The sequence below is a fragment of the Chaetomium tenue genome, assembly GCF_020726465.1.
Source record: "Chaetomium tenue strain MPI-SDFR-AT-0079 chromosome Unknown F5144scaffold_4, whole genome shotgun sequence".
NCBI lineage: Eukaryota > Fungi > Ascomycota > Sordariomycetes > Sordariales > Chaetomiaceae > Chaetomium > Chaetomium tenue.
Window position 1 is genome coordinate 4358206 of NW_027117332.1, and position 23424 is coordinate 4381629.

The window sequence follows — 23424 nt, forward strand, 5'->3', positions numbered from 1 at the left end:
CCATGTACCGATGGGAAACATATGCGCCGCTTCTTGGCGTCGTGGTGTAGGTTGGGCTGCGGCGCGAGCTGATCCGCGCCGCAGGTTTTGGTGATCGGGAATTGGTGATTAAATCCCATGCAATCAGATTTTGGGACCGTGCAGACGTAAATTATACTTGAAGTCCAGAAATACGAAATTAACATGGTTCTGGCACGCAGCAATCTCAATCTTCGGCGATGCAACGACTCGCGAGTTTGATCACCAATGGCTGCTGCCGTCCGTCATCACGTCAGCACGTGTAAAAGGGCCAGCCAAACCCGGCCGGGCCGTGCTATTTTCGGAAGCGGGATATGGATTGATCGGCTTGCGATCCCGAGACTCGGCCTTTCCATCCGGGCAGATTCCTAGGCCATGGTGGTTGTTTGTAGGTTACAACGTTGTTTGTTGGCCATGACTGTTGACCCGGGCCGAGTTGGGCCCTGGAAGGAAACCCGTGCCGCTCTGCGGCCTGTCCCAGCGCCGATCGTCAACCAAGCTGCCAGGGGTGCAGTGGGGCTGCACGTGGGCTGCTTTGGTGGTGGGTTTCAGGTGCAGACCCACAGTTAACGTCTTGGCTCGGCCAACGCACACGGAACCTCTCTCATCTCCAGCTTCTCGGGGGCGGTCAACATTTTCGACTTTTGTTGGTGCTGGGCATCGACCATAAATTTGAATCCGGGGTTGCAAAGGGATATTACACAATCAACAAATACGGCTAAGCGAGACTTACGCCGGCATGCATTCCTGGTTTTGAACCCCCAACAACAACACACCGACTACGCCGTGCCGATCACTGACTGGAGACGACCACAACAAGATGGCCTCGCTCATGGACTGGTTCCGCAGGGGCCGCTCTGGATATGCGCCTCTTCCGGGCCCCAACGAGGTCCCTAATCAGGGCACCCGGCCGATGGGGACTCGACGCGCTACGAAGATTGCCGGCCTTACGTTGATAGTGATTGTGGTGGGCTATCTGGCCGTCACCTTCATGTCCGTTCTCCTCTCCCTTGACCTCTGCCAAAGCTAACCCCCATAGGACACCTGGTCCTCAAAAATGTGACACGCCTGACCGGGGCTACCAATGCGGCACTTCCATCTCCCACTCCTGGGGCCAGTACTCGCCCTACTTCACTGTGCCATCTGAGATTGACGCCCCCATCCCGGAGGACTGCGAGTTGACCTTTGCCCAAGTCCTCTCCCGCCATGGGGCGAGAGATCCAACCCACGGCAAGACCTTGCTGTACATCATCCTCATCAAGAAGATCCAGCAGGCCGTCTCCTCCGGATCGGGCTCCTACGGCCCGGGCTTCGAGTTCCTTCGCGACTACAGCTACCAACTGGGCTCAGATCAGTTAACCCGCATGGGCCAGCAGCAGATGGTCAACTCGGGACTCAAGTTCTACGACCGCTACCGCTCTCTCGCCCGCGAATCCATCCCCTTCGTCCGCGCCGGCGGCCAGGACCGCGTCATCCACTCCGCCGAGAACTTCACCCAGGGCTTCCACGCGGCCCTGCTCGCCGACCGCGACTCCACCACGCGCCCCCGCCTCCCCTACGACATGGTCATCATCCCCGAGACCCCCACCACCAACAACACCCTCCACCACGGCCTCTGCGACGCCTTCGAGCGCGGCCCCTACTCCACCATCGGCGCCTCCGCCCAAGCCACCTACCTCGCCACCTTCGCGGCGCCCATCACCACACGCCTCAACACCAACCTCCCGGGCGCAAACCTCACCGCCGACGAAACCATCCTCTTCATGGACCTCTGCCCCTTCTCCACGGTGGCCTCCCCCGGCGGCGCCACGCCCGGCCCCTTCTGCCGCCTCTTCACCCCCGCCGAGTGGCGCCACTACGACTACTTCCAGTCCCTCGGCAAATGGTACGGCTTCGGGCCCGGCAACCCGCTCGGCCCCACCCAGGGCGTCGGCTTTGTCAACGAGCTGCTGGCGCGTCTGACGCGTCGGCCGGTGAGGGATGGGACCAGTACGAATCGTACCCTGGATGGGGATGCGGAGACATTCCCGCTGGATCGGGGGTTGTATGCGGATTTTAGTCATGATAATGATATGATGGGGGTGTTGGGGGCGTTGGGGGTGTATGACGGGGTGGAGATGCTGGATAATAGTACGCGGCAGGAGCCGGGGGAGAGTGGGGGGTATGCGGCGGGCTGGGCGGTGCCGTTTGGGGCGAGGGTGTATGTTGAGAAGATGCGGTGTGGAGTGAAGGGGGAGGGTAAGGAAGAGAAGGTCAGGGTGCTGGTGAATGATCGGGTTATGCCGTTGAAGGGGTGTGGGGCGGATGAGAGGGGGATGTGCGGTTTGGGACGGTTTGTGGAGAGCATGGCGTTTGCGAGAGGGGATGGGAGATGGGATTTGTGTTTTGATTGAGATGGTGGCTGCTTTATTGATGATACCCCGGTTGCGTATGAAATGGATTATGAACGGGAGTTGAAGCGGTATTCGTAAAGATAACAAATTGCATAACTATTATGCTTGTCTTGGGGCTTGCCTTGAGTGTTTTACATCACTCCGTGAGAATATATGTGTATACGCTTTCCGTCTCATCATCCATAAAGTCATATACTTTCGTATTCTGCTACAACAACTCATGAACATCCTTTCTGACCTCCTAAACATGGAACTTAAGTAATCCACCAAGGCGGGCTCTTGGCACAGATTAATCGATCGGTGCAGGCTTGGCATCGGCGGGGCTTGCAAGTGGGCGGAGGGGCTGCTGCTTGCGGGTTCCGGGCCCTTCGGGAACAGCCAAACGCAGCCATAGGGTGACACAAGCAGCCGGGCCGCAGCAACTTCCAACTTGCGCCTTCATTTTCCCCATCGCGCACCCAACTTCGTTTGCCAAAGCCGAAAATCCCTCTTCCTCCCAATGCCGACCTCTGCGCTCGCGCATCCCAATTGAGACCTGGTCCTCCTCGCAAGCCCGCATCGACCGATTTGCATCCAGCACCGCCACCAACAAACAACACACACCAACCAACCATGAACACCGCAGGCGCGGTCGTCCTCGCCATCGTCCTGCTGCTGCTAGCAGCGGGCGTCGGCTGGGTCATCTTCACGCGCGTCCGCGCATCCCAGCTCGGCGTAAGTCCCATCCCCCTCCCCTCCCACCCATCCCATCTCACCATCCCCCACCCCCCCAACAACCGCCCCCCAAACCAAACCAAACCAAATCAAACCCTCACTAACCACCCCCCCAACAGCTCCCCCCACCCCCCCTAAAATCCTACATCCCCTTCCTCAACCGCTCCCCCACCCCCTACACCGGCCCCTCCCCCCGCAGCGGCGGCATCATGGGCTGGTTCTCCCGCGCGGGCGGCGGCGGCCGCAACGCACGCACCGCGGCCGGCGCCTACGAGGGCCCCTCGCCTTCGGGGTCGGGGTCGTATAACGCGGGGTATGGGCATGCTGGTGGGAGTGGTGGGGGTGGTGGGGGTGGGAGGGGGTTTGAGGAGGATGATCCGTGGGATTCGAGGGTGGGCGGGTATAATCCGTATGAGGAGGAGAGGGAGTTGGGGTTGGTGCCGCCTGGGGGTGGGGGCGGTGGTAGTGGTGGGGGGGAGGGGTATGCGATGAATTTGGCGGTGGCGCCGGGTGGGATGCCGGCGGCAGGTGGTGGTGGTGGTGGTGGGGAGGAGGAGAGGCGCGGTCGGCCGCGGAGTCGGTCGCCGGGTCCGGGTACCTCGGCTGCTGCTGCTGCTCCTGCGAGGGATCCGTTTGGTGATGGCGCCGAGCCGAGTAACTTGAGCTTGCGTGGGGTTAGTCCGCGGCCGATGGATGATGGCGCGTCGTTTGCGGCGAGGAAGGCTGCGAAAAGGGAGGAGGATCGGAGGTCGATGTTTCGGGAGGAGGTTTGAGGGTATGGTGGGTGGGTAGGCTCGGGGTAGGTGGTAATTTGTCGGCGCTTTTCTTTCCCGGGTGCTGTATTTCGCGGGTTTAGTTTTTCTTTTTTGGTGTGTTTTGGGGCCGGCGACTGTCTGGGGCATTTCGGGATCTGGCAGGGACCTGGGCTGGGTTTGGGCAGGAGTTTGGCCGGCTGCTGGTTTTGGGCAAAATTTACCTACCATATTTTATGCGATCGGTACCGTTCTTCCTCGCCTCGTTACGCACTCTTTCGGACAATGGTGATTTTGCTAACCAAGCATGCCCGCCTGAGGGCGGCGATGGGAGGCTGGTGAAGTGCTGTGACAGAGGGAATTCGGCCATCAAGTCGTTGGCTTGAGGGGTGCTTCGAGGGCCCCATGCATTGAAGAGGGGTAAGACTTGGTCCAAATATGGAAGACACAGGCGGCGCCTCTGTGTTTGGTTCCACGAACGTACAGCGCAGAGTCGTCATGTTTCACCATTGGAAGCAAAGGAACAAGAACCAACCGATACACTGCGAGGGCCAAACTATCCGAGGCTGATAAACATATATTCTACGGTAGGTATGTACATAACTTGGCAAACCCCTTTTTACACCCAACTTGCTTTAGACCAACAATCTGAATTCGCCCTTTAATCCCTCTGGCCACGGTTGATACCACGACCGCAGCCCTTCCCAGGCGCGGAGCTCTCATCAGCAGCCGCAGCAGACGTGGTAGGAGCGGTGGTCTCATCGGCAGCCGCAACGGTGGTAGGCGTGGCAGTCTCAGCCGGCGGCGGCGAGCCGGTAGGCGAACCTCCAGGACCACCGGGGCCGCCAGGACCGCCGGGACCTCCAAAGCCTCCACTTGGGTTGGCAACACCGCCGCCCTCACCATAGTACACGGCCGGGTTGATGGCCTCGGACTTGGACGAGTCGATACCAAACGCAATCCACGCGAACAGTCCATCCTCGATGTTGTCGCCGAGCAGGGTGTACTCCATGACGGGGTCAACACCCTCAATGCCGGCCTCCTGCGCCATGATACCGTCCTGCTTGTTGGTGGTCAGCGTCTGGGTGTTGCTGGCATAGGGCTCGACAGCCTCAACCGCGGAGATGAGCGTCTGGTCGAAGAAGGTCTGCCCGATGTGGCTGGCGTAGTTGTCGAGGCCCAGCGTCTCGTTGGCCTGCAGGGTCGCGTTGGTGTGCACCATGACGTGGATGTGCGTCGTGCGGCCCGTGTAGTGGCCCGGGAACACGGACTCGAACTGCGCCACGCCGTCGGCGTTGGTGGCCTGGATGCCGCGCAGGAACGTGTTGTCCAGGTTGGACGTGTCGCTGGTGTCGCCGTTGCCGTTGGCCACGACGCCGCCGTACACGCCCGTGGCGTTGCAGTGCCAGATCTCGAGGTACACTTCGGGGATCGGCTCGCAGGAGTCGACGTCGATGACCTGGTAGTCGAGGAGGAGGGGCACGCCGGCTTGGTCTTCGACGACATCCTCGCGGACGTACTCGCCGGCAACATCTAGGGTGGGTGTTAGAGTGTGATGAACCCAAGGGGCTGGTCGGGGGTTGGGGGCGGAAGCTTACAGTACGGCCCCTGGGTCACCTCAGGGGTGAGAAGGCACGACTTGTAGCCAGCGAAGAGCGTGGCGGCGTCGGTGTTGCGGGTGTAACCCAAGGCGGTCTTGTTGTGGTCGATGCCCAGGACGGCGTCGAAGTCGCGCTTCTTGAGGCCACGCTTCTGACGGGCCTTCTCGACGACGGCCTGGCGTCTGGCCACGTTGCGCGCGCTGGTGCCGCGGGCCTTGAGCTTGTCGGCGCAGTGGGCGAGCGAGGTCCGCTTGACAGACTGGAGGTAGCTGCGGCGCTCAGCGGCCTCCTGGGCGACGTCGTGGCTCGGGTGGGCGGCGACGAGGCTGGCGAGGGCCGCGAGGCCGGAGATAGCCTTGGTGAAGTGCATGATGAGGTAGAGTCAACAGGATGGAAGCTGAAGAGTGAGGGCTGTTGGTGATGTGAGGACTGGGCCAAGAAGCTGCCGTCCCAGTACATCTATATACTCCTCAACACTATCCCCAGCCCCATACTAATGATACCATCGGCGTCTCTCTCTCCATATCAACACGCGGCGCTGGGTGAAGCCATGGCGTTTCCAAGGGCTTTCCCCGTCCACCAACCAGGTGTTCCATGATCATCGCCCGCGATGCCATTGGTGCTCTTACTGCAGACGCAGCTCCTCCCCGCGTTGCTATGCCGAAGCAGACCAGGGTCACGATGCACTGGAACATTAACTCCCGGACGTAAATGCCATTTTGAGCCTCCCTGATCGGCAACTACCGCTCTCCCGGCGCTAGACCTAGTCGCCCGTGTCTTGGCTTGAGCTTGGTTGGACTCGTAGTGATTAAGGGGCCGATTCAACGCGCAACTTTCAAGTTTAAGCGGATATATGGTGGAGCCAGGATTACGCACGCACGCATGGTCTCCCACATCCCGAACCGAGCGGGCTTCTTCCGGGCTGTGGGCGGTGATCGACAGCGAGAAGTGGGACCGCCATGAACTAAACCTTCCGATCCATAGGGATAATTACTTTTCCTGTGATTGGGCAATGGCATAAAAGAAACTATCACGACGATGAGGCTTCAGAACACGACTAGGATATCCTAGCCACGAGAACGAACTGGGATCACGGAGGTGGCAGGTTTAAATTTGATGTATACGCGTCCACGGCAGTGGTCTCAGCCATATCGCCATTCTATTTATGCATCTCCGGTACGGGTACCCATCGATCGTACAGCGATGTAGGAGAGGGCAGTGAAAAAGCCAGCAGACAAGGGAACCCCCTCAATTTGTAGTGGCCGCTCCAACGTTTCCTAGAACACGCAGGCGGTTTCCCCTGGCAGCCGCACGTTGTACCTAGGTAGCATGGCGGTGGCATGTCAAATTTAACATCGGCCTGGACGAAAGGGAAGATATGACGAATATGCAGAGAATATTACCTAATTAATGCAACGTATCTTCAGTTCTCTCACGGCTCCCATAGACTGACACTATGGGTTGTATCATGTATGGAATGGGTTAATGTTATTGTCGTCTGTCCCCTTCGGCCAACCCGCTGTATACCTACCTATTCAGAGTCGCAGCGGTGTCCCATTTGCCGAGGCTCACTTCCTGGGATACTTCATCTAAGTACCGATTTACTAGACACTCGCTCACACACTCATTCGTACACGTCACGAACTCCATGCCCTCCAGGGATGCGGTCTAGGTCTCGGTGCAGGGTGCAGGGTGGACCTCCCCTGGTCGCGAACGGTTACCTCCGGTATTCGGTTGAGGAAGTTCGGAGTTGGAGTCCGTTTCCCTTCGGCCTTGCCCGGCCAACTCATGCCCAATATCTGAACCAACCCATGAGTGTGTTCTAAATCATTCTCTGCTCGCTGTACTGCCACTTACCTATGTTCACCACGTGGTGTGTCGAGGATCTCAAAGGTTATTCCGCGAATGAATCTCTATTAATGGCTATCCTATGCTACCAGAGCATATCTAACCTCCCTAGTCCGGCTACCAGACCGCGGACCACGCGGTCTAAGACCCCTTGCGATCAACCAGCGCAAGGTACTTAGAAGGGCATTGGCTGCCTGATCAATACAGGGATAAGCTCCAGGACGAGCATGCGGTCCTCCTCTCCAGACACATCATCGAAGATGCTGTATAAGATCTGGCGGCGTCGTCCCTGGGCGTCGTTGGCGTTGTATCCGTTCAAGCCCTGCAACTCCTCCCGTAGAGGCTGAAACGCTACGAGATGAGTGTGCTCGGCTGTGTCAATGTATCCGAGCGTCTCGGGGTCGGCCCCCAATCTGGTCGCCCTGGCAACGAGGTCCGTCCATCTCGTTGTCCATTGTCCCCAAATATCCTCCTCCGCTGCCGTGCCCTGGCAAACATTGCAGGGTAAAGTTGATTCTACCTCGGTAGTGATCGGTGGATTGCACTCGTATCGTTGCCCCATCCTGGCTGCGTGCTTCTTTGCTTTGCACCGGATGGTCACAATCGCCACATTGCACTTACAGTGTGGGTGGTGTACGGATAGGATACGGCACATTGTTGTGAATTCCAGTAGTGTGCAGTTGTGTCCGTTGTTGATAACCGCGGGCGCGTAAGTGAAATTGTCAAGTACCAGGATAGGTAGTGTGTGGAATAGAGGTGATACTTGACGGTGGGTGACGACTACTAGCATGAAGTTTTGGATAGCTTACCCGGCTAGGGGAGGTGTATAAGTATTTAGTTTACTCAACATGTTTTCATTGAGCCCCTAGGGAGTTCGGATCGGGATGTCTCATGGCAGCGTTCACGGGTTACAGATTTCCGATCCTCCGTTATACAGAGTAGACTTATCGGCGCCTTTGTCTCAAACCTTCCTTTGTGATACAGAAATCTACCGCGTCATGTGTGTCCAACCGTTAGCTACGAAGACAAAAATTGCATCTCACAGGTTAGTATCACTATTAGCTCCAGAAACCAATCCTCTTTTCTAAAGTCTGAAAGCAAAAGATTAGAGTTTACGAGCGTCGGCCCGGCATATTCGGAAGTCTGATAGTGGGCATGATTTATCTACCCAAGATGGTCCGAATCAAGCTGGTTTCCCCTATGTGGCCACAGCAACTTCAAACCCGCATTTCACCGTGTCGTCCGATATCTAGCATTGATCCACGACCACCCAGAGAAGAGGTGTAGGTTACACAATTTCACATTCATTATCCTTTTAAATCTACCGTTCTCTATAACAAGGTATCCCGCGCCCGACCAAATTCAGATCGTGATCATCAGGTCATGAACAGTCATCAAAGCAAACCAACGCCCTGCTTCGCCGTCATGCCCAAAAACGCCGATAAAGCAGCCATAAAAGCACCTTGCGCCATCCCATGTCCAAATCCCACGCTCGTGTATCGCGTATCCGTTCCGCCGCCATGCACCGCCCGAGATCCAAAAGAAAAACCACCGTCATGCCAGCCACACACCACTTTTCTTCCTCTTTCTGTTTCTCCCCACATTCTTTCTTTGCACAACACAACACTCCTCCATATTACTCCTCCACATCCATCGGCCGCTTCCCCTTATCCTCACGCTGCCTCTTCACCGCAAAGCACTGCACAGCACCAACCACAGCCACGGCGGCGCTGCCATACCAGGCCAGCGCGGTACAGTCGACCTTGCGGCCCATGGCGTACAGGTAACCAGCCACCGGCGGAGCCACCATGCGGCAGGCAGCGCCGGCGCTCGCGGCAAGGCCATTGACGCGGCCCAGAACCGTGGAGCTGGGGGTGGCCTCCTTGATGAGGATGAGCAGCAGCGGGTAGAGCAAGATCGAAAAGAAGTTGCGCACGGCGAGCACGGCGTAGATGGCGGGCCAGAGGGCGGCCTCGGGCACGTACAGCAGCCACGGCACGAGCAGGTACACGAGCGGGTGCAGCACGGTGATGAAGAGGAAGAGGCGGTAGATGCCGACGCGGTCCGCCATGATGGGGAACACGACCGCCTGCATGAAGAGCGCGATGGCGCCCTGCACGGCCATGACCACGCCGACCGCCTGCAGCGACATGCCCAGCCCGCCGGGGGAGTAGAAGGGGCTGCCGCTGGCGAGGGCGAGCATGCCGGGGGTGTTGTTGTTGTTGTTGTTGGGGACGCGGTCGTCTTCGAAGAAGATGGGCAAGAGGTGGTCGAAGGTCATGGAGTGGTAGGTGAAGATGGAGAGGGCAAGGATGATGGCCATGATGCGCTTGCAGAAGATGCTGATGGGGGGCTGTTGCTCCTTGGTCCAGCTGGGCGAGGCCGGGGGAGCAGCGTCGCGCGAGCGCATGGTGCCGTAGTTCTCGTCGCGGAGATCGACGGCGGGGCGCTTCATGGCGTCGGACGTTTCTATGAGAGGGGTGTTCTCAGAGAGGAAGGTGTCATCGGGCAGTAGGACGCGCGGCTGCATGTCCGGATGGGTTTCTTCGAGGAGAAAGTAGCCGAGCACGATGCTCACGAGGAGCATGGCGGCACAGATGAGATTTGGCAGGAGGTAGGGGAAGTGGTCGAAGAGAGAGCCCTTGGGGAAGATATTGGGGTACGACACGTGCGGGTCCGCGAAGAGACCACCAATCATGGGACCGATGATGGTACCGATGCTCCAAACAAAAGGCACTGCGAAATTAGTAGGGGTCGAATTGTGGGAAGAGTGGTTAGGAACTCACTAATGGAGTATGCACGGGCTGTTTCCAGTTAGCAGATGCGTTGACTAGGTAAGGAAAAGGGGTAGATTAGAAAACATACGCTCATGCTCTGGCTTCGTAACCAGCTCGCCAACCATGGTCTGGATGACGCCAATGTTGCCGTTGAGCAGACCACCGAGGGCCCGGCCGATCAGGGCCACCCAGATGTTCTCGGCAAAGCCGACCATGACCATGCTAAACATGGTGCCGATGCATCCAAGCAGCAGGACAGGCTTGCGCCCGACGCGGTCTGACAGACCGCCCCAGTACATGCCCATCAGGGCCTCCGCCAGGGAGAAGGCCGAGATGAGCAGACCGGCGTAGAACGAGGCGTCATCCTCATTACCGACCTCGAATCGCTTGATGAGGGCCCAAGCATACGGGAAGATGGAGGTGAGCGCGATGGGCTCGGCAAGACGGACAATGGCTGAGGTGAAAGGGTTAGCTACGGGTTTACGAAGTAGTTTATTTAGTCCGTCTTACCTAGCAGAAATAGCTGGACCGTGGGGAATTCATCCGGGTTACGGTGACTTGTTCTTTGTGTTAGAGTCATTGCTTCGCGGTATGGCTTTAATCTTACGCTGTCCGCAGCACCGGATGGGTGATGCGCCACAGTATCTCGCTCTGTTGTCGTCTGGGTGGTTATCCCCGAGAGTGCAAGTGAGAGAGAAGTCACTCGATATCCCCTGTTGCAGTGTTTGGTTCAAAATATTGGGAACAAGAAAGGCAACACAAAAGAGAGCGAACCGAGCTTAAGAACCAAACTTTTGTTGGAGAGGGGAAGGTGCGCAGGTGCCACCGACAGGCAAAATTTGAAGGACAAGGGTTCATGTGGTTGATATGCATGGCCCATGCTCTGGACCGGCCAGGATCGGGAGGTGAGTGTTCGATTGAGTTCCAGGCACAGTCCCGCCCAGCTTTCCCAACACGGCCCCAACCATTTTCCACCTCGTGCTCGCCTACTGCCTGTTCGCATCGTTCTTTCCCCAGGTCGTTCACTGCCTAATTCTGCCAATGCAGTTGCCATTTCTGAGACTTCCTCCACCCTAGCCATCAATAGTTGCATTTTTGTATCTTTTGCATGCGGCACTCTGCATGGACATCCTGGGAGAGATGTTCCCCGTCGCATGCGGTTCGTCCTTCGGAAGAATGTCAGAAAGGAACGTTGCCCCTCCATGAAATGTTTCAGTGGCGTTCGGTTGGCCGGACCGGGCACCCCCGGTCAAGCAGTCGCTAACTGTACGGACACGGTGTGGGGCTCTTAGGGTTTAATCGCACCTCAGTCCTTGAAAGTATCCTATGTTTTTGATGAAACTGCAAGCTTATCTTGCTTCAGATGATAGAAGTGAAGTCTTATCTCTGGATTATACTGGCCTCCAAACCCAATCCCCGTGGTCGCCAAGGGAGGCCGTTTCGTGAATCGGCAGCGATAAGAAAAACAGTGTGTGGTTCGCTCGCCAAGCCGTTCAACAGGGATCTGCAGATGGCTGAGGTTGCCCGCTGCGATCCTTGCAGCCCTCGCGCGCTAGCAGGGCCGAGGTTTTGTGGGGAAAGCTTCCTGGTTTTGCTCCGATATCTCTGACCGTGCATTTTTTATCAAGTCATGGAAACCCTCGGATTGGCCGGCCACCGTCACATCACTCTTTTTCACCGTCGGTCTGGTGTTCACAGGCTCACAGGACACGCGTATCTCGGCTCCACGAGAAAAAAAAAATTACTCTCTCCTGTGCTGCGCCGAGGAAGGGATCAGCAGATTTCTTGTGCAGTGTTGTTTCCTGTCGGCAGCCGATGCCGGTGAGCGGTGAGCTCTTAGCGGGTTTGGGTTTTGTATGTCGGTCCGATGGTGGTCGAAATGGAGTTTGGAAGAAATGATTATGCAGGACACTGATATCTGATAACTATGGCGATAGAGATAGCATAGTATACTTGAATTGCTGCAAAGCCTTCTAAACCCTGCCGAACCTGCGTCGAAAGTTTGTTCAATCCTCGCGGTTGCAGAGACGACGATTCTCGGTTCCCTGTTCTGTCGTCGGACACAGCGAGATCCACATGGTGGCAGTGCGACACGCGTCTGGGATGCGACATGTGAGCCGCTTCCGACACTACCACCCTCTGATAACAAGAGGCCGAGTCGGGAATTGTCCAGCTCGGGGAAACAAGAACGAGTCTCGCCGCGAGCGCTGATGTGGAGAGACTTGTCTTTCTGGGCCTGGTCAAAGAACGCTATTGGCCCCCTCTTTTTCTGCACGCTTGCGGCTCGAACTTGGTGTGTGGCCCGCATATGCACGACGCCGTCCGGCATGCGCCCTGTTTAGCCGAGTACTGCCGTCTCATCCGCGGAACCTCCTCGAGAATCAAGTCAATCCCGGACTCGCACTGTGTACCTCGAGGAATGGGTGGCGTTGTTGACATCACCGCGAGCGTCATGTGGGATGAAAACGAGGAGCAAGTCATCGGACGGTGTTTCACCTCGGGTGCGCCACCCGGCTCCTGAAAATGCAGGAGGAATGGCTTTGTGGAATCGAATGCTTTGGAAAGGATGCTAGAATTCGATGAGAAGAACCTGGTTGTTCAAGGACGACCCCCTGCAATCCCATTCGGGGAAGCCGGCGACATACTGCGCTTGGGGATCGCATTTTTGTGACTGCCAACTGCTTTTGCTTCTGCAAGGTGCTGTGGGTGAGTGCAAAACGCTCTGCAGGAGCTGAAATCGCCTGTCGATCTGGTCATCGACTTTACAGAGCATAGATCAGCGGAAGCTGAGCAAGTCAAAAAAGACTTCATCCCAAATGCCGTTGTCTCAAACCATCCACTGACAGGTCTCAGAAAGCCGGGGATAACGGGGTCAAAAAGTCTTCCCAAAGCCCGCAAGAAGCGTAACACAGTCGAACGCCTAGCAATGACCCATCCCCGTCCGTGACTGGACATACCCATCACTTTATGTAATACGATGAGAATGCGGCGGAAGTACAAAAACTAGTCGAGGAACGATTGCGGGGGTGTTGACGGTGCGTGTGACTAATTCACGAGTTGCTTCAAGATCACGGCGGATGACCGCCGCGTCAGCCGAGGATTGTGATCCAGATCAGTATCGCCGATGACGGGGTGAAACCGCAAGCTTACCGACGGGCTAGACACGCCCCCTGCTCCTAGTTCTCTCCCACAGAGAGAAGTTAGATTCCATCTGAGCATCTTTAAAATGCTATGCCGTAACCGGAGCTGAAGAACCTGTATTGGTCTATTGTCGACTCTATCAACGGATGCATCCTTTTCTGTCTAACGAACGGCCAGATCTAGCGTTTGTAACCCAACATCTAGTGCTTGTAATCCATCCTGTCGTCCCCAATAATGTCCCAGAACTCCTTCACAAGCTCCTCCTGCCCGCTGCTCGCGCCCCTGACCGCCAGGTACACGCGCGAGTCCACGGTAGTCTCCCACTCCCCAGGGTTTCCACTCACCATGCGGCCACCAGCCTCGGTGAGGATACACCACCCCGCAGCCACATCCCACGCATAGCAACCACCCTCCCAGTACATATCCAACTGCCCCGCCGCACAAGCGCACAAATTCAGCGCGGCACTACCCAACGACCTCATCCCCCCAATCATCCCGCCACCCCCCTCCTTCGCCGCCGCCAACTTCCGAAACGTCCTCGCCTTCACCTCAAAATTCTCCCCATCCCTCTGACTCCCCCACTCAATCGACACCAACGCACTACTCAACCCCCCCAACGCCGGCGCCGGCGTCCCCGCCAACGGCAACCTCACCCTCTCCCCCTGTCCCTTCCCCACCTCCAACGACGCATTCCTCTGCATCCACCCGCCCCCCCCCTTCACCCCGGTAAACAACAAATCCTGAAACGGATTATACACCACCCCCACCACGGGGACCCTGCCGACCGCCACGCCCAGCGAGATGCACGCGTTGGGGAAGCCGTGCACAAAGTTGGTGGTGCCGTCGATGGGGTCGACGATGAAGGTGGGGGCGTCGGTGACGCGCGTCACGCCGGGCTGGTAGCTCTCTTCGCCGACGAAGGCGAAGGTGGGTTGCGCGGCGCGCAGGCGGGCCAGCACCATCCGCTCGACGGCTTGGTCGGTTTCGGTGACGATGTCGACGGCTGGGGGGTTTTGGGGGGGGAGGGGTTAGCGCGGGGTTGGTTGGTTGGTTGGTTGGGGGGGGGGGGGGTTGGAAGGGGAAGACGGCTTGGGAAAAGGGGGAATGAGGGGGTATGGAATGGAAAGGGGGCGAACCATTTAGCTTGGTGTCGGTTGAGATTTTGTTGGGGTTGGCGGCTAGGATCATGCGCCCCGCCTCGAAGGCGACCGACACGAGCGTGTCGTGCACTGCTTGGAGGTCGATGTCGGCCATTTTTGCGTCTGTCGTCTGAAGGTGAAGGTGTGGTGCCTGAAGCTAGAAACGTTGTTCAGACGATGGAGTGCTGTTTGGGGTGCACTTGGGGTTCGGGATGGAGGGGTAGCGGGGTCGTTAGGTAAGGTGGGGTGGTTGGTGGAACGTGGGGTGGAGGGGAGCGCTCCCTGTGGCTCGGGCATGTTCAGAGGTTGAGTGTACACCCCCGCAAGAAGATTGGGCCGAGTTCATCGGACAACAACTAGATAGGTATAGTATTGAAGGGATGGGCTATTTATACTTCTTGTCCCTCCTCAGGATGCGAGGTAAAGTATATCGCCCATGAAAGACAGGTAAATACGAAAAATGCAGGTTTAGGATACACCACCGAGGGTCCCTTAACACCCAATCCAAACTCTCGGGTCCAAAACCTCAATTCGCACACACTAGGTACCTAGTAATCGACCATCCACTATTTGGGTTCACTTGCACGTACATCTGAGCAGATCGAGGCTGCACGAGCTACAGCGTTGAATCTGGCAAAATATGTCAATCTCTTTACTCCCGAGTCCTTGCCATTTTGGCTCATAGACCCCCTTTTCACGGCGCACTGAAGGAAGTCATTCGGGACGGGAAGGCTGGCACTATATCGGACCCCTGGAAAGGATTGGGGTGTGATTCTGACCGGTTCCAGTTTGATTGAGTATTCAGTGGCGCGCAAGCCCATGTAGTTGATTGAAGCATACAACCCCTTCGGGCATGCCGAGCAAAGTGGTCCTGCTCCTTCACCTCGGTAGGTACGAAGTATTTCATTGCTCCTCTCCTGCCTGAGCTGGTCCTGCCTCTGCCTTCGCCGCGGCCTTTCTCCGCTTGTTCTGAATCTCCAGAAGCATGAGCTGAACTTGGTAATCTTGTAACTGGTGGAATCGCCCGCTGCGTTCTTTCTTTTGTTAGTAAAAAAAGAAAAAAAAGACTTATCACGAGAATAATAGAAAATGTTGAGCGCACCTAGTTTCCTAAGTTCCCATAGTCGTTCCTGCTTTTCATATCCAGCGTCTCCCGCTTTATACAGCGAAAATGAACGTTAGCTACCTGGAGAGCTGTAGCAGGGAAATTGTCCGCACATGAGAAACTTACGTTGGGGGAACCCTTTCATGTGGTCAGTGGTCGTTGCAATCTCTTCGAACCCCATTTGGCGAGCCAATTCTCCACATTCTTTGAGCTGGCCATCTATCAGCCGCAAGTTTCGATATCGCAGGATGACATGGGCTATTGACGGTTTCTTGTCCATAAGCGCTTTCATAATTGACCTGTTGTCAGTAATTTGAAGTTGTCCAGTTGACAGCAGGAGCTCGACCGCGTTGGCCGGTCCAACTTGGACAGCCAGCCTGATTAACGGCTCCTCGAAATGCACGCCACGCTCGTTCCTAACCAACATCTCTAGCATTTCCTGGTCCCTCATGCCGATCGCCTTAGCAAGATGGATTTGTTCTACTACGACACATCCGGATTGCAGAAAGGCCTTGAGCATGGCTCGGTGTCCAAGTTGGATGACTCCAGCCAATACGCTACCGTGAACCAAGAAGCCAGCGTCGCGTTTTAGCTGGTCTAGAATTACAGTGACCAACGCCGGGTTCCGTTCGTCGACTGCAATATTAAGCGGATTATCGGAATTGGTTTTGACTTTGTCGGGGCCAGCATCTGCACCATGGCCGATGAGCAACCGAGCAATATCCAAGTCATTGTTGGTCATTGCGACCTGTAGGGGTGTTCTTTCACGCCTCGTGGATCGAGCGTTCACTTCGGCCCCTTGCTCCAGTAGCCATCGGCAGACTTGGTAATGTCCAGATTTTGCAGCCAAGAACAATGGAGTTGAGTCGTCAGGGCTCCTGGCATTGACATCTATCCCGGAGCCAATCAGGGCTTGAAGGACGTCGAGTTTACCCTTTTTGGAAGCCGAGAAAATACCGCTGTTGCCCACGGCCGGGGGAAATTCCATGGTAGGGCTAAATTCGCAGTGGACATGGTTGTTGTGTTTGACGAGCTCTGACTCCTTTGCGAATCCGATCTGGTAACCGTAACAGCCATCGCTGCCGCATCTAAAAGGGCGTTCGTGTTGCGCCATGTGATCTTGGCGCGCTTGTGGAATATCGAAGCCCTCGAGGAAGAAATGGCACCACGGTTTCTTGCACTTGTAGTTCACACAACCATAGAGCTCTCGAGCCTCCTCCACAGTACCTGAATCCTGGTGGCTCGGGTCGTTGAATAGCGACTCGAGGCAGTTCCGTATCGGTTGTATTCGTTCCTCGACCGGGAAGGCGGCTTCCCAGTCTTTTCCGTCGTATTGAAGGTGCTGGGTTGGAGCCCAGGTTGTGGTGATAGCGTTTGCAACGACTTCGCTATCGCCCCCGGATGAGCGCCTGAGGGAAGTTAATAGCTTGCGCATTTTTGAGGCGATGTCTTGATCCAAGGTCAAGTCCGGACACGTAGCATGTTTCCACCAATGCGCAACCGCATAATCGAGAAACCCATAGTAACCAGTAAGGCAGTGTGTCCTGATACCGGAGCGGCCCTGTTCTGAGCTGAAAGGTGCGGACGATAGGTATTGTGCGCAGAAGAGTGCCATCTCCTTGTGAAGATCGGTCAGTTTGAATTTGCCAGTGTGCAGTAAATACCTGTCACTCGTCTCAGCGATCAAATCTCGTCATGTCACTGCGCAAGGGGGATTCCAGTAACTCACGTCCGCGCGGTTTCGTGGACGATGTTCACCGTGTCGTCGGGCCCAGAACTGCGCCCATCGTTTCGGCCGACCTCGACCAAGGACCCGCAGTATTTCTTGCATGGGTCTAGCAACCTGAGATCGGGGTCGGCCGTCTCAGACTGGATGTCAATGCAGAAGCGACTCTGAATCTCTTTCCACATGAGCGGCCGCTCAGCGCAAATGACTAGACCCAGGATCTCCCGGGCCAGACCGTTTTGATCTTCATCTTCACCCTCTAGGATATGGACCACCACCCGCTCGTAGCTGACTCCGTATTAGCCATGCCATTTTTCCACTCTCTGTGCCAGGATAAAAGGAATTACGCTTGGTTCATGCCCTTTGGGAAATTCTCTGCCTTGAGTTCTCTCTTGAAATGGCCGCGCGTGGGCTGGTGCAAGAGGTTATCGAGAACGACTTTCGCATACAAAAACATACCTGCTCGCCGTTAGCCTAGAAGCCAGGATACAGGACCTAGGTTACGGCAGGTATGGACGTACCCAGAGCTCTTGAGTTGACTTTACGAATGATGTCCAACCGGATAGTTTCGTCGATGCTGAATCTCTGCCGTATCTGTTGGGTTTTTGCCTCGGAATACGCCTCGATGTCGTCCATGTGAGCAGATGAAGAATCAATCTGTATGGAAGGCCAACCTTTTAGCCGTTCCTCGAGAAACCCGTTTCTTTGGCCACTAATGAGAAGGCGCGTGCATCGTTCGTCTTGCTGGTTGTCGTGATGCCCAACTGTGCTGTAGGGTGCTGATGCTACGGTGAGAGCCTCGAGCCAATTAAGGAGCTCCCCTTGAGCATTCTCCGGCCTTGTTCCCGGCTCAACACATTCGTCAAGTCCGTCAATGACCACAAAACAGACACTTTGCGACCGCAAGGCCAGCTCGGCGAGCTCGCGTAACACAGAGACTGAGCGGACCTTGTGTTGATTGACCGGGATGAGGCGTTGGTAGACGAGGTCGAGAAGCACTTCATCTTGGGCGATGGCTTGGGAGAGCAGGGAAAGAAGCATGGCGGAAAAGTCTCGCTTGTCGGGATGATGGTGCTTGAAGAAGAAATAGAGGACTAATGACCTGCGGTTGCTCTCTCGCAATTGCTGAAGGTGTTTCACTACTCTGGATGCTAGAATCGTTTTACCTGGTAGGATTCGAGTCAGAGTTGCAAAAGGTGCTCTCATGGACACGGTCGGGCCTACCTGTGCCAGGAATGCCATTCAGGAAGAGGGCCCGTGGATCCATCGCAGTCAAATCTGTCCATTGACAAAACGCAGGGTCGGTTCGGAGCCAGTCGCCTGAGGTGGACACCCCCCGTTCGTTGAACGCCCTTTCAAGGTCGAAAGCATAGTCTGGCGGGTCGAGTTTGGAAACGACAAACTGACGTTTCCGGTCGAGAGCTTCCTGGTGGCGCAGGGACTCTTCGTCGTGGTTATCGAGGTGGAGCTTCAGCACTTGACGCGATAAATCATCGAACTTGTCCTCAAAAGACTGGCGGAAGTCGTTGACCTCAGTGAGGAGGGTCGTGATCTTCTCATCTGACAGCAAATCACGATGCCGCTTGAGTTTGGTGAGGATGGGGCCGAAATGCGTCTTGAAAGTCTTCCAGGATGAATGAAACGCAGTTTTCCAACCTGCAAGGCACCCACCCATGATCAGTTTAGGTTGGGTCCGGATATACGGAAAGTACCTAGGTAATAAGGAAGAGTCCTACCGGGTCTCGAAAATACTAGGAGTGCTTCCCTGTGGAAATCTAGCACATCACAATAATAGTTCTGCAAATGAATGCCAATGGCGGGATGGCTTCTAAGGAAGCTTTCGTACTGCGATAGGCCAGGAAGGAACTCTCCGATTTCGGCATAGGTATCGAGAAGGCAGTCTAATGTCTCGACCCAGGTGCCAGCAGCCTTCATCTAAGTCAACCAGAGGCAGGCAAAATTAACCTTGATGAACGACTTACAAGCAGCACAAACTTGATAGGGGCCCAGACAAAAGCAACGGTGGAGTCACAATTCACAAAGACTTCAATGACTTTGCCCAGCTGGGTCATACCCTCAACAAACTTTGAGATTTTTCGCATATCCCGCTGTTTTCGCTGCAAAGCAAGGCGGCTTTGGATGCCCAGAATCGTGTCCTCGACATGCTTTCGTGTGCAGTTTTGGAACTCGCGCCGCTGTTTGTCGGTCAAAGTTGCCTCGAAATTGCTGACGGCCTTCTGGAATATACCGTCCAGCAAGGAAGGAGCGGACGGCATTTTGGACACCGTGGGCTGAGGGAAATGTTTGTGCCAGGAGCTAGAAGGAGCTAGAAGGAGCAGACCGGACACAATTTACCTACCTAATTGTAGGTCCCCTTTTCTATCTGGTCAGTAAGGTAGGTATTAAAGGGTCTCGATGCGATGCTGGAAAGAAGGGGACATGAGGAAGACGACAACGTGGCTGAGCTTCGAAGCTTGCAGTAATATTAGGTCTGCAACCTCGAGGTACGTCACTGCGGCAGACTCGTTAGGCATACTGTTGGGCGCACAATTTCGTGACAGGCGGGGGCTGCTGGCAACGGCGTGCAGTGGCTCATTCGCTGATTTCGCTCTAGAAATCCTGACACAGCCCGCCTTTGCAGCAGCACTGTGTTACACGAGCGGGGAGACCCGAGATGGAGAAATTGAAGCAAAGCTTCAACGAGACTCGAACGACACTGGGAATCGACGTCCGGTTGTGCGCCTTGTTCCAGGTTTTCGGTTGATCAATTCGACATGGAATCTGACACTTTGCGACCTCCAAAACGGCATGGCGAGGAGGACGCTATCTCGCCGAGAAACTCACCCAAACGACCTCGGTCATCGGCTGATCCTCTCGGGCCCTTCCCCCCACCTGCATCAGCTTCTACGGTTGAAACACACCCAACCTTACCGCTACCGTCCTCCTGTCCTCCATCCCGAGAACTAACCCTCCATTTCGACACTCGCTCCGTTTCTACTCCTGGAAATGCAGCCGAAGAGGATGTGCTCCCGATGGACTGGGCCCCAACTCCCCTTGGCGGCGGGCATAATGCCAGAAGCGAGGCCGAGCACCTTATTTGCTACGGGGCTGTGAGGAAAACTTTCAGAAATGAAAAATGAAAAGATGAGTACCTCTAACAGTGGTCTACCTAGCTATGCGAGGCCAAGGCCCGCTTCAAACCTGCCAGCAAAGCAAAGCAACTGCTACTATCAAGCGACCGAACTTTCTATCTACTCAACCTCGTTCGCTCTGGTCTGCATTATGCTTTGTCAACTAGATCCAATGATATTGTTGCCGAGCTCGACTGGATCACCGCTCGGGCTCTCCGGAGTCTTGACGGAATGGTAGGCGTAAAGACGACAGGCGTCATCGAATTAGCAGCCATCTCCAACGGGCCAAAGGAACCCCAAACCAAGGGCATTGTGCCCCTGACCATCAACGTGTATGGACCACCTTCAAAGTCTAGTCACGTCGGAGGAGCACTTTCTGCCGTTTCCGCTTATCTTCAGCACCCTTTCTTTCTCGAACCCAGCTGCAAGGGCTATTTCAATCCTCAGTTCTTTCGGATCGAGAGTAATATGCAAGATTTAACACACCTTGTTGGTGTCAAGGATACGGACCTCAGAGCGAAAACAATCTCGGAGCAAGTGGAGGGTATCCTCGGATCCTTAGATGACACTACTTTTCCCCAGGGCCCTACTCTTCAAGCAGGCGACGAATTGAGTGCTCTTCTCACCAAATTGACCGCGTAAGCCCTGGTTACCCTACCCACAGGAAACAATTGCAGGGGCTAACGTGGCAAAGTCACCAATCTACTGCCCTCCGTTTCATCCACCAGAGAGAGAACCAACAACACTCGCAGTGGATGAAAGAGAGATTGCGAAACCTAACCAACATACCGTGCGTGCTTACCCTGGGGTGTTTGACAAGTGCAGAAGCATGCTCAGGTCCGACTAACGTCAGACACAGACCAACCCACAATATTCCGTCATATTCGACTGGCGGAATCTTAGCCGACGCGATGGGCCTAGGTAAAACCCTTACCATGATCTCAACAGTTGTCACAGGCTTGAGCTGCGCCAGAGAGTGGTGTCTCCACTCAGGATCCGAAGAAGGCGGCTTGAGGTCCAGAGCAACGCTGGTTGTTGTGAGCTCGGCGCGTAAGTATCTCACTTCACTTCAAAGAGGCTGGTCAAGGTGAGTATGTTACTTACCTAGTGTCCGATAGAGGTCCTGAACGTGTGGGAGTCAGAGATTGAGAAGTAAGTGGTGTTTGTGCCTGCCTTGCCTTGGCTCATTCATGCGGTCCGGTCCCACAGGTTACTATCATTGCTTGGAAAATTGGCTGACACCGAAGTTGTTAGACACGTCAAGCCAAACACTCTCAAAACATGCAAGTTCCACGGCAAGGGACGTCCACCCTCCCCGGCTCACCTGACCGACTATGACCTGGTTCTCACCACTTATGCCACGCTATCGGCTGATTTCAAGAGCCGGGGTGTCCTGCATAACATTGAGTGGTTTAGAATTGTGCTCGATGAAGGCAAGAATCACACTCGACCACCCAGCAGGCATTTGACTTACCTCAATACAGCACATTGGATTCGTAACAAGAGCTCTGCCCAGTTTAAAGCTGTGGTTGGCCTTGAGTCAGCACGCCGCTGGTGTCTGACGGGAACTCCGATTCAAAACAGTCTCGACGACCTCGTATCATTGCTCGGATTTTTTTTGTTTTGAGCCTTTCTCATCTCCGGCTATCTTCCAACGACACATTCTGGAACCCCTGGCGAGAGATCCGCTAACTGGCGCCTCCAACTTGCGAGAACTGTTACGCATGATATGTCTGCGGCGAGATGAGAAGCTTCTCAAACTCCCCAAGCCGAGTTTTGAACAGGTCGATATCACGATGCAAGAGCGAGAGAGGATGCTCTATAACCGGATTATGGCAGAATGCGCACGTGAAATCGACGACTCCGTCAGCTCACAGGTCAAAATCAAAAAGTACAGCATCCTGTTCACCGCCATGACAAAGCTCCGAAGGTTGTGCAATAATGGGACATTCCCAACGGCCAATGCCGCTGCCGAAAGCGACCTTGGCTCCGAAGGTTGTGAGTTCTGTAATGGAACAGATGAGGACAGGCTCGAACTTGCCATGCAGGACGATATTTGTTCGGGGTGCGGCAGCCAGTTGCTCTCGAGGGTGAACTCGGCGTCTCCGACACCCGCACCCAAAATGTTGTCACCACAGGGAAATTTGGAAGGCAACCAAGCATCGGACTTGGCCCTTTCGAGCAAGATCCAAGTGTTAGTACACCGCCTAAATCATATGGAGCATGGATCCAAGAGGTACGGAAGGCCCATCCCCAAATTCTAAGGACTGTCTAACCAAATTTCACTTACCAGCCTCGTCTTTTCATCCTGGGTCACAACACTGGACCTGTTGGAACAGAACCTCAAGGGCAGATGCCTAAGAATTGACGGCAGCGTCAACTACGCCGCGAGGCTCCGCATCCTCGAAGAGTTCCAGGCCACAGACGTGCCCATCCTTCTAATGACGGTCCAGACCGGCGCTGTCGGGTGAGTACTATCACTAACCAGCTCCCACTCCCGAACCAACACACAGCCCAACTTAACACAGTCAACACGCCCAGATTAAACCTGACCGCCGCAAACTACGTGCACATCGTCGAGCCGCAGTGGAATCCCTCAGTCGAGGAGCAAGCGATCGCCAGGGCAGTCCGGATGGGCCAGACACGGGCCGTCACCATCATCAGATATGTGGTCAAGAACTCGGTTGAAGAAGTCAGTTGAACAGCCCGGGGCAGACATAAGTGTTGGCGACGGGGCTGCTTGGGTTTGCTAACTCGTGAGGATAGAACATTGTCCAGATTCAAAAGAGGAAGCGAGGTTTGGCCAAGTTCACGCTGGATAGTGCGTCGCGCGATGGAGCGTCGGAGACGTTGGATGTAAGACACACATCCCCGCCTTGGCCAGGAGATTAACTAGGGTTCAAACTGACTGTGGGCTCTGCTAGGATCTTCGATTTGTGCTGGATATCGACTTGGTTCGTTGATGTGGTTGTTGTCGGAGAATGTGGAGACTGGGTGGGTTTGTCTAAGTGGTAGTAGGGATGAGCCTGAGAGGAGCAACAAAAATTCAAAAACATACAACACCAGGGATTCGCTGGTC

The 23424-nt window shown here is 55.4% G+C and overlaps 8 protein-coding genes across 8 annotated transcripts; 3 read left to right on the forward strand and 5 right to left on the reverse strand.

Annotated features, from left to right (window-relative positions):
* The first annotated feature begins 713 nt into the window (after positions 1–713).
* F5144DRAFT_260009 (histidine phosphatase superfamily) lies at positions 714–2556 on the forward strand. The gene is made up of 2 exons (XM_066783529.1): positions 714–1011; positions 1058–2556. The coding sequence occupies exons 1-2, from the start codon at positions 839–841 to the stop codon at positions 2409–2411; spliced, it is 1527 nt and encodes a 508-aa protein (XP_066643829.1). The 5' UTR covers positions 714–838; the 3' UTR covers positions 2412–2556.
* A 467-nt stretch (positions 2557–3023) lies between these two features.
* F5144DRAFT_651071 (uncharacterized protein) lies at positions 3024–4265 on the forward strand (the record flags this gene model as incomplete). Its single annotated transcript, XM_066793018.1, has 2 exons — positions 3024–3125; positions 3245–4265. 2 exons carry the CDS (start codon positions 3024–3026, stop codon positions 3896–3898), a joined length of 756 nt encoding a protein of 251 aa, XP_066643830.1. The 3' UTR covers positions 3899–4265.
* Positions 4266–4323: 58 nt separating this feature from the next.
* On the reverse strand, positions 4324–6297 carry F5144DRAFT_260078 (Intradiol ring-cleavage dioxygenase). Its single transcript, XM_066783530.1, has 2 exons — positions 5476–6297; positions 4324–5410 (listed from the first exon to the last, which is right to left on the reverse strand). Exons 1-2 carry the CDS (start codon positions 5846–5848, stop codon positions 4539–4541), a joined length of 1245 nt encoding a protein of 414 aa, XP_066643831.1. The 5' UTR covers positions 5849–6297; the 3' UTR covers positions 4324–4538.
* A 1204-nt stretch (positions 6298–7501) lies between these two features.
* F5144DRAFT_651073 (uncharacterized protein) lies at positions 7502–8483 on the reverse strand (the record flags this gene model as incomplete). Its single annotated transcript, XM_066793019.1, has 5 exons — positions 7502–7813; positions 7948–8106; positions 8136–8139; positions 8294–8314; positions 8443–8483. The coding sequence occupies 5 exons, from the start codon at positions 8481–8483 to the stop codon at positions 7502–7504; spliced, it is 537 nt and encodes a 178-aa protein (XP_066643832.1).
* Positions 8484–8566: 83 nt separating this feature from the next.
* F5144DRAFT_574940 (major facilitator superfamily domain-containing protein) lies at positions 8567–10977 on the reverse strand. Its single transcript, XM_066789049.1, has 4 exons — positions 10614–10977; positions 10192–10557; positions 10113–10130; positions 8567–10062 (listed from the first exon to the last, which is right to left on the reverse strand). Exons 1-4 carry the CDS (start codon positions 10681–10683, stop codon positions 8963–8965), a joined length of 1554 nt encoding a protein of 517 aa, XP_066643833.1. The 5' UTR covers positions 10684–10977; the 3' UTR covers positions 8567–8962.
* A 2353-nt stretch (positions 10978–13330) lies between these two features.
* F5144DRAFT_574947 (uncharacterized protein) lies at positions 13331–14628 on the reverse strand. The gene is made up of 2 exons (XM_066789050.1): positions 14382–14628; positions 13331–14248 (listed from the first exon to the last, which is right to left on the reverse strand). The coding sequence occupies exons 1-2, from the start codon at positions 14496–14498 to the stop codon at positions 13445–13447; spliced, it is 921 nt and encodes a 306-aa protein (XP_066643834.1). The 5' UTR covers positions 14499–14628; the 3' UTR covers positions 13331–13444.
* Positions 14629–15071: 443 nt separating this feature from the next.
* Positions 15072–19771, reverse strand: F5144DRAFT_574952 (uncharacterized protein). Its single transcript, XM_066789051.1, has 9 exons — positions 19197–19771; positions 18951–19143; positions 18439–18870; positions 17736–18380; positions 17562–17673; positions 17218–17502; positions 15615–17152; positions 15486–15539; positions 15072–15417 (listed from the first exon to the last, which is right to left on the reverse strand). The coding sequence occupies exons 1-9, from the start codon at positions 19488–19490 to the stop codon at positions 15287–15289; spliced, it is 3684 nt and encodes a 1227-aa protein (XP_066643835.1). The 5' UTR covers positions 19491–19771; the 3' UTR covers positions 15072–15286.
* Positions 19772–19839: 68 nt separating this feature from the next.
* On the forward strand, positions 19840–23418 carry F5144DRAFT_621406 (SNF2 family N-terminal domain-containing protein). Its single transcript, XM_066792060.1, has 12 exons — positions 19840–20324; positions 20388–20983; positions 21040–21135; positions 21205–21395; positions 21464–21497; positions 21600–21778; positions 21830–21942; positions 21974–22581; positions 22639–22812; positions 22887–23037; positions 23112–23201; positions 23270–23418. Exons 1-12 carry the CDS (start codon positions 19989–19991, stop codon positions 23306–23308), a joined length of 2607 nt encoding a protein of 868 aa, XP_066643836.1. The 5' UTR covers positions 19840–19988; the 3' UTR covers positions 23309–23418.
* The last annotated feature ends 6 nt before the right edge of the window (positions 23419–23424 follow it).

Bases quoted from the DNA above. Each gene is read 5' to 3' on its own strand.
- F5144DRAFT_574947 (XM_066789050.1), bottom strand. From the start codon at position 14,498: ATGGCCGACATCGACCTCCAAGCAGTGCACGACACGCTCGTGTCGGTC. The intron at 14,249-14,381 runs GGTTCGCCCCCT...CAAAACCCCCCA, and splicing joins CAACCGACACCAAGCTAAAT to GCCGTCGACATCGTCACCGA.
- F5144DRAFT_574952 (XM_066789051.1), bottom strand. From the start codon at position 19,490: ATGCCGTCCGCTCCTTCCTTGCTGGACGGTATATTCCAGAAGGCCGTC. The intron at 17,674-17,735 runs GTACGTCCATAC...AACGGCGAGCAG, and splicing joins AGTCAACTCAAGAGCTCTGG to GTATGTTTTTGTATGCGAAA. The intron at 15,540-15,614 runs GTAAGTTTCTCA...CGCTGTATAAAG, and splicing joins CATGAAAGGGTTCCCCCAAC to CGGGAGACGCTGGATATGAA.
- F5144DRAFT_260009 (XM_066783529.1), top strand. From the start codon at position 839: ATGGCCTCGCTCATGGACTGGTTCCGCAGGGGCCGCTCTGGATATGCG. The intron at 1,012-1,057 runs GTCCGTTCTCCT...TAACCCCCATAG, and splicing joins TATCTGGCCGTCACCTTCAT to GACACCTGGTCCTCAAAAAT.
- F5144DRAFT_621406 (XM_066792060.1), top strand. From the start codon at position 19,989: ATGGAATCTGACACTTTGCGACCTCCAAAACGGCATGGCGAGGAGGAC. The intron at 21,779-21,829 runs GCAAGAATCACA...ACCTCAATACAG, and splicing joins TAGAATTGTGCTCGATGAAG to CACATTGGATTCGTAACAAG. The intron at 23,038-23,111 runs GTCAGTTGAACA...TCGTGAGGATAG, and splicing joins TCAAGAACTCGGTTGAAGAA to AACATTGTCCAGATTCAAAA.
- F5144DRAFT_260078 (XM_066783530.1), bottom strand. From the start codon at position 5,848: ATGCACTTCACCAAGGCTATCTCCGGCCTCGCGGCCCTCGCCAGCCTC. The intron at 5,411-5,475 runs GTAAGCTTCCGC...CACCCACCCTAG, and splicing joins GGTGACCCAGGGGCCGTACT to ATGTTGCCGGCGAGTACGTC.
- F5144DRAFT_574940 (XM_066789049.1), bottom strand. From the start codon at position 10,683: ATGACTCTAACACAAAGAACAAGTCACCGTAACCCGGATGAATTCCCC. The intron at 10,558-10,613 runs GTAAGACGGACT...CTTTCACCTCAG, and splicing joins GGTCCAGCTATTTCTGCTAG to CCATTGTCCGTCTTGCCGAG.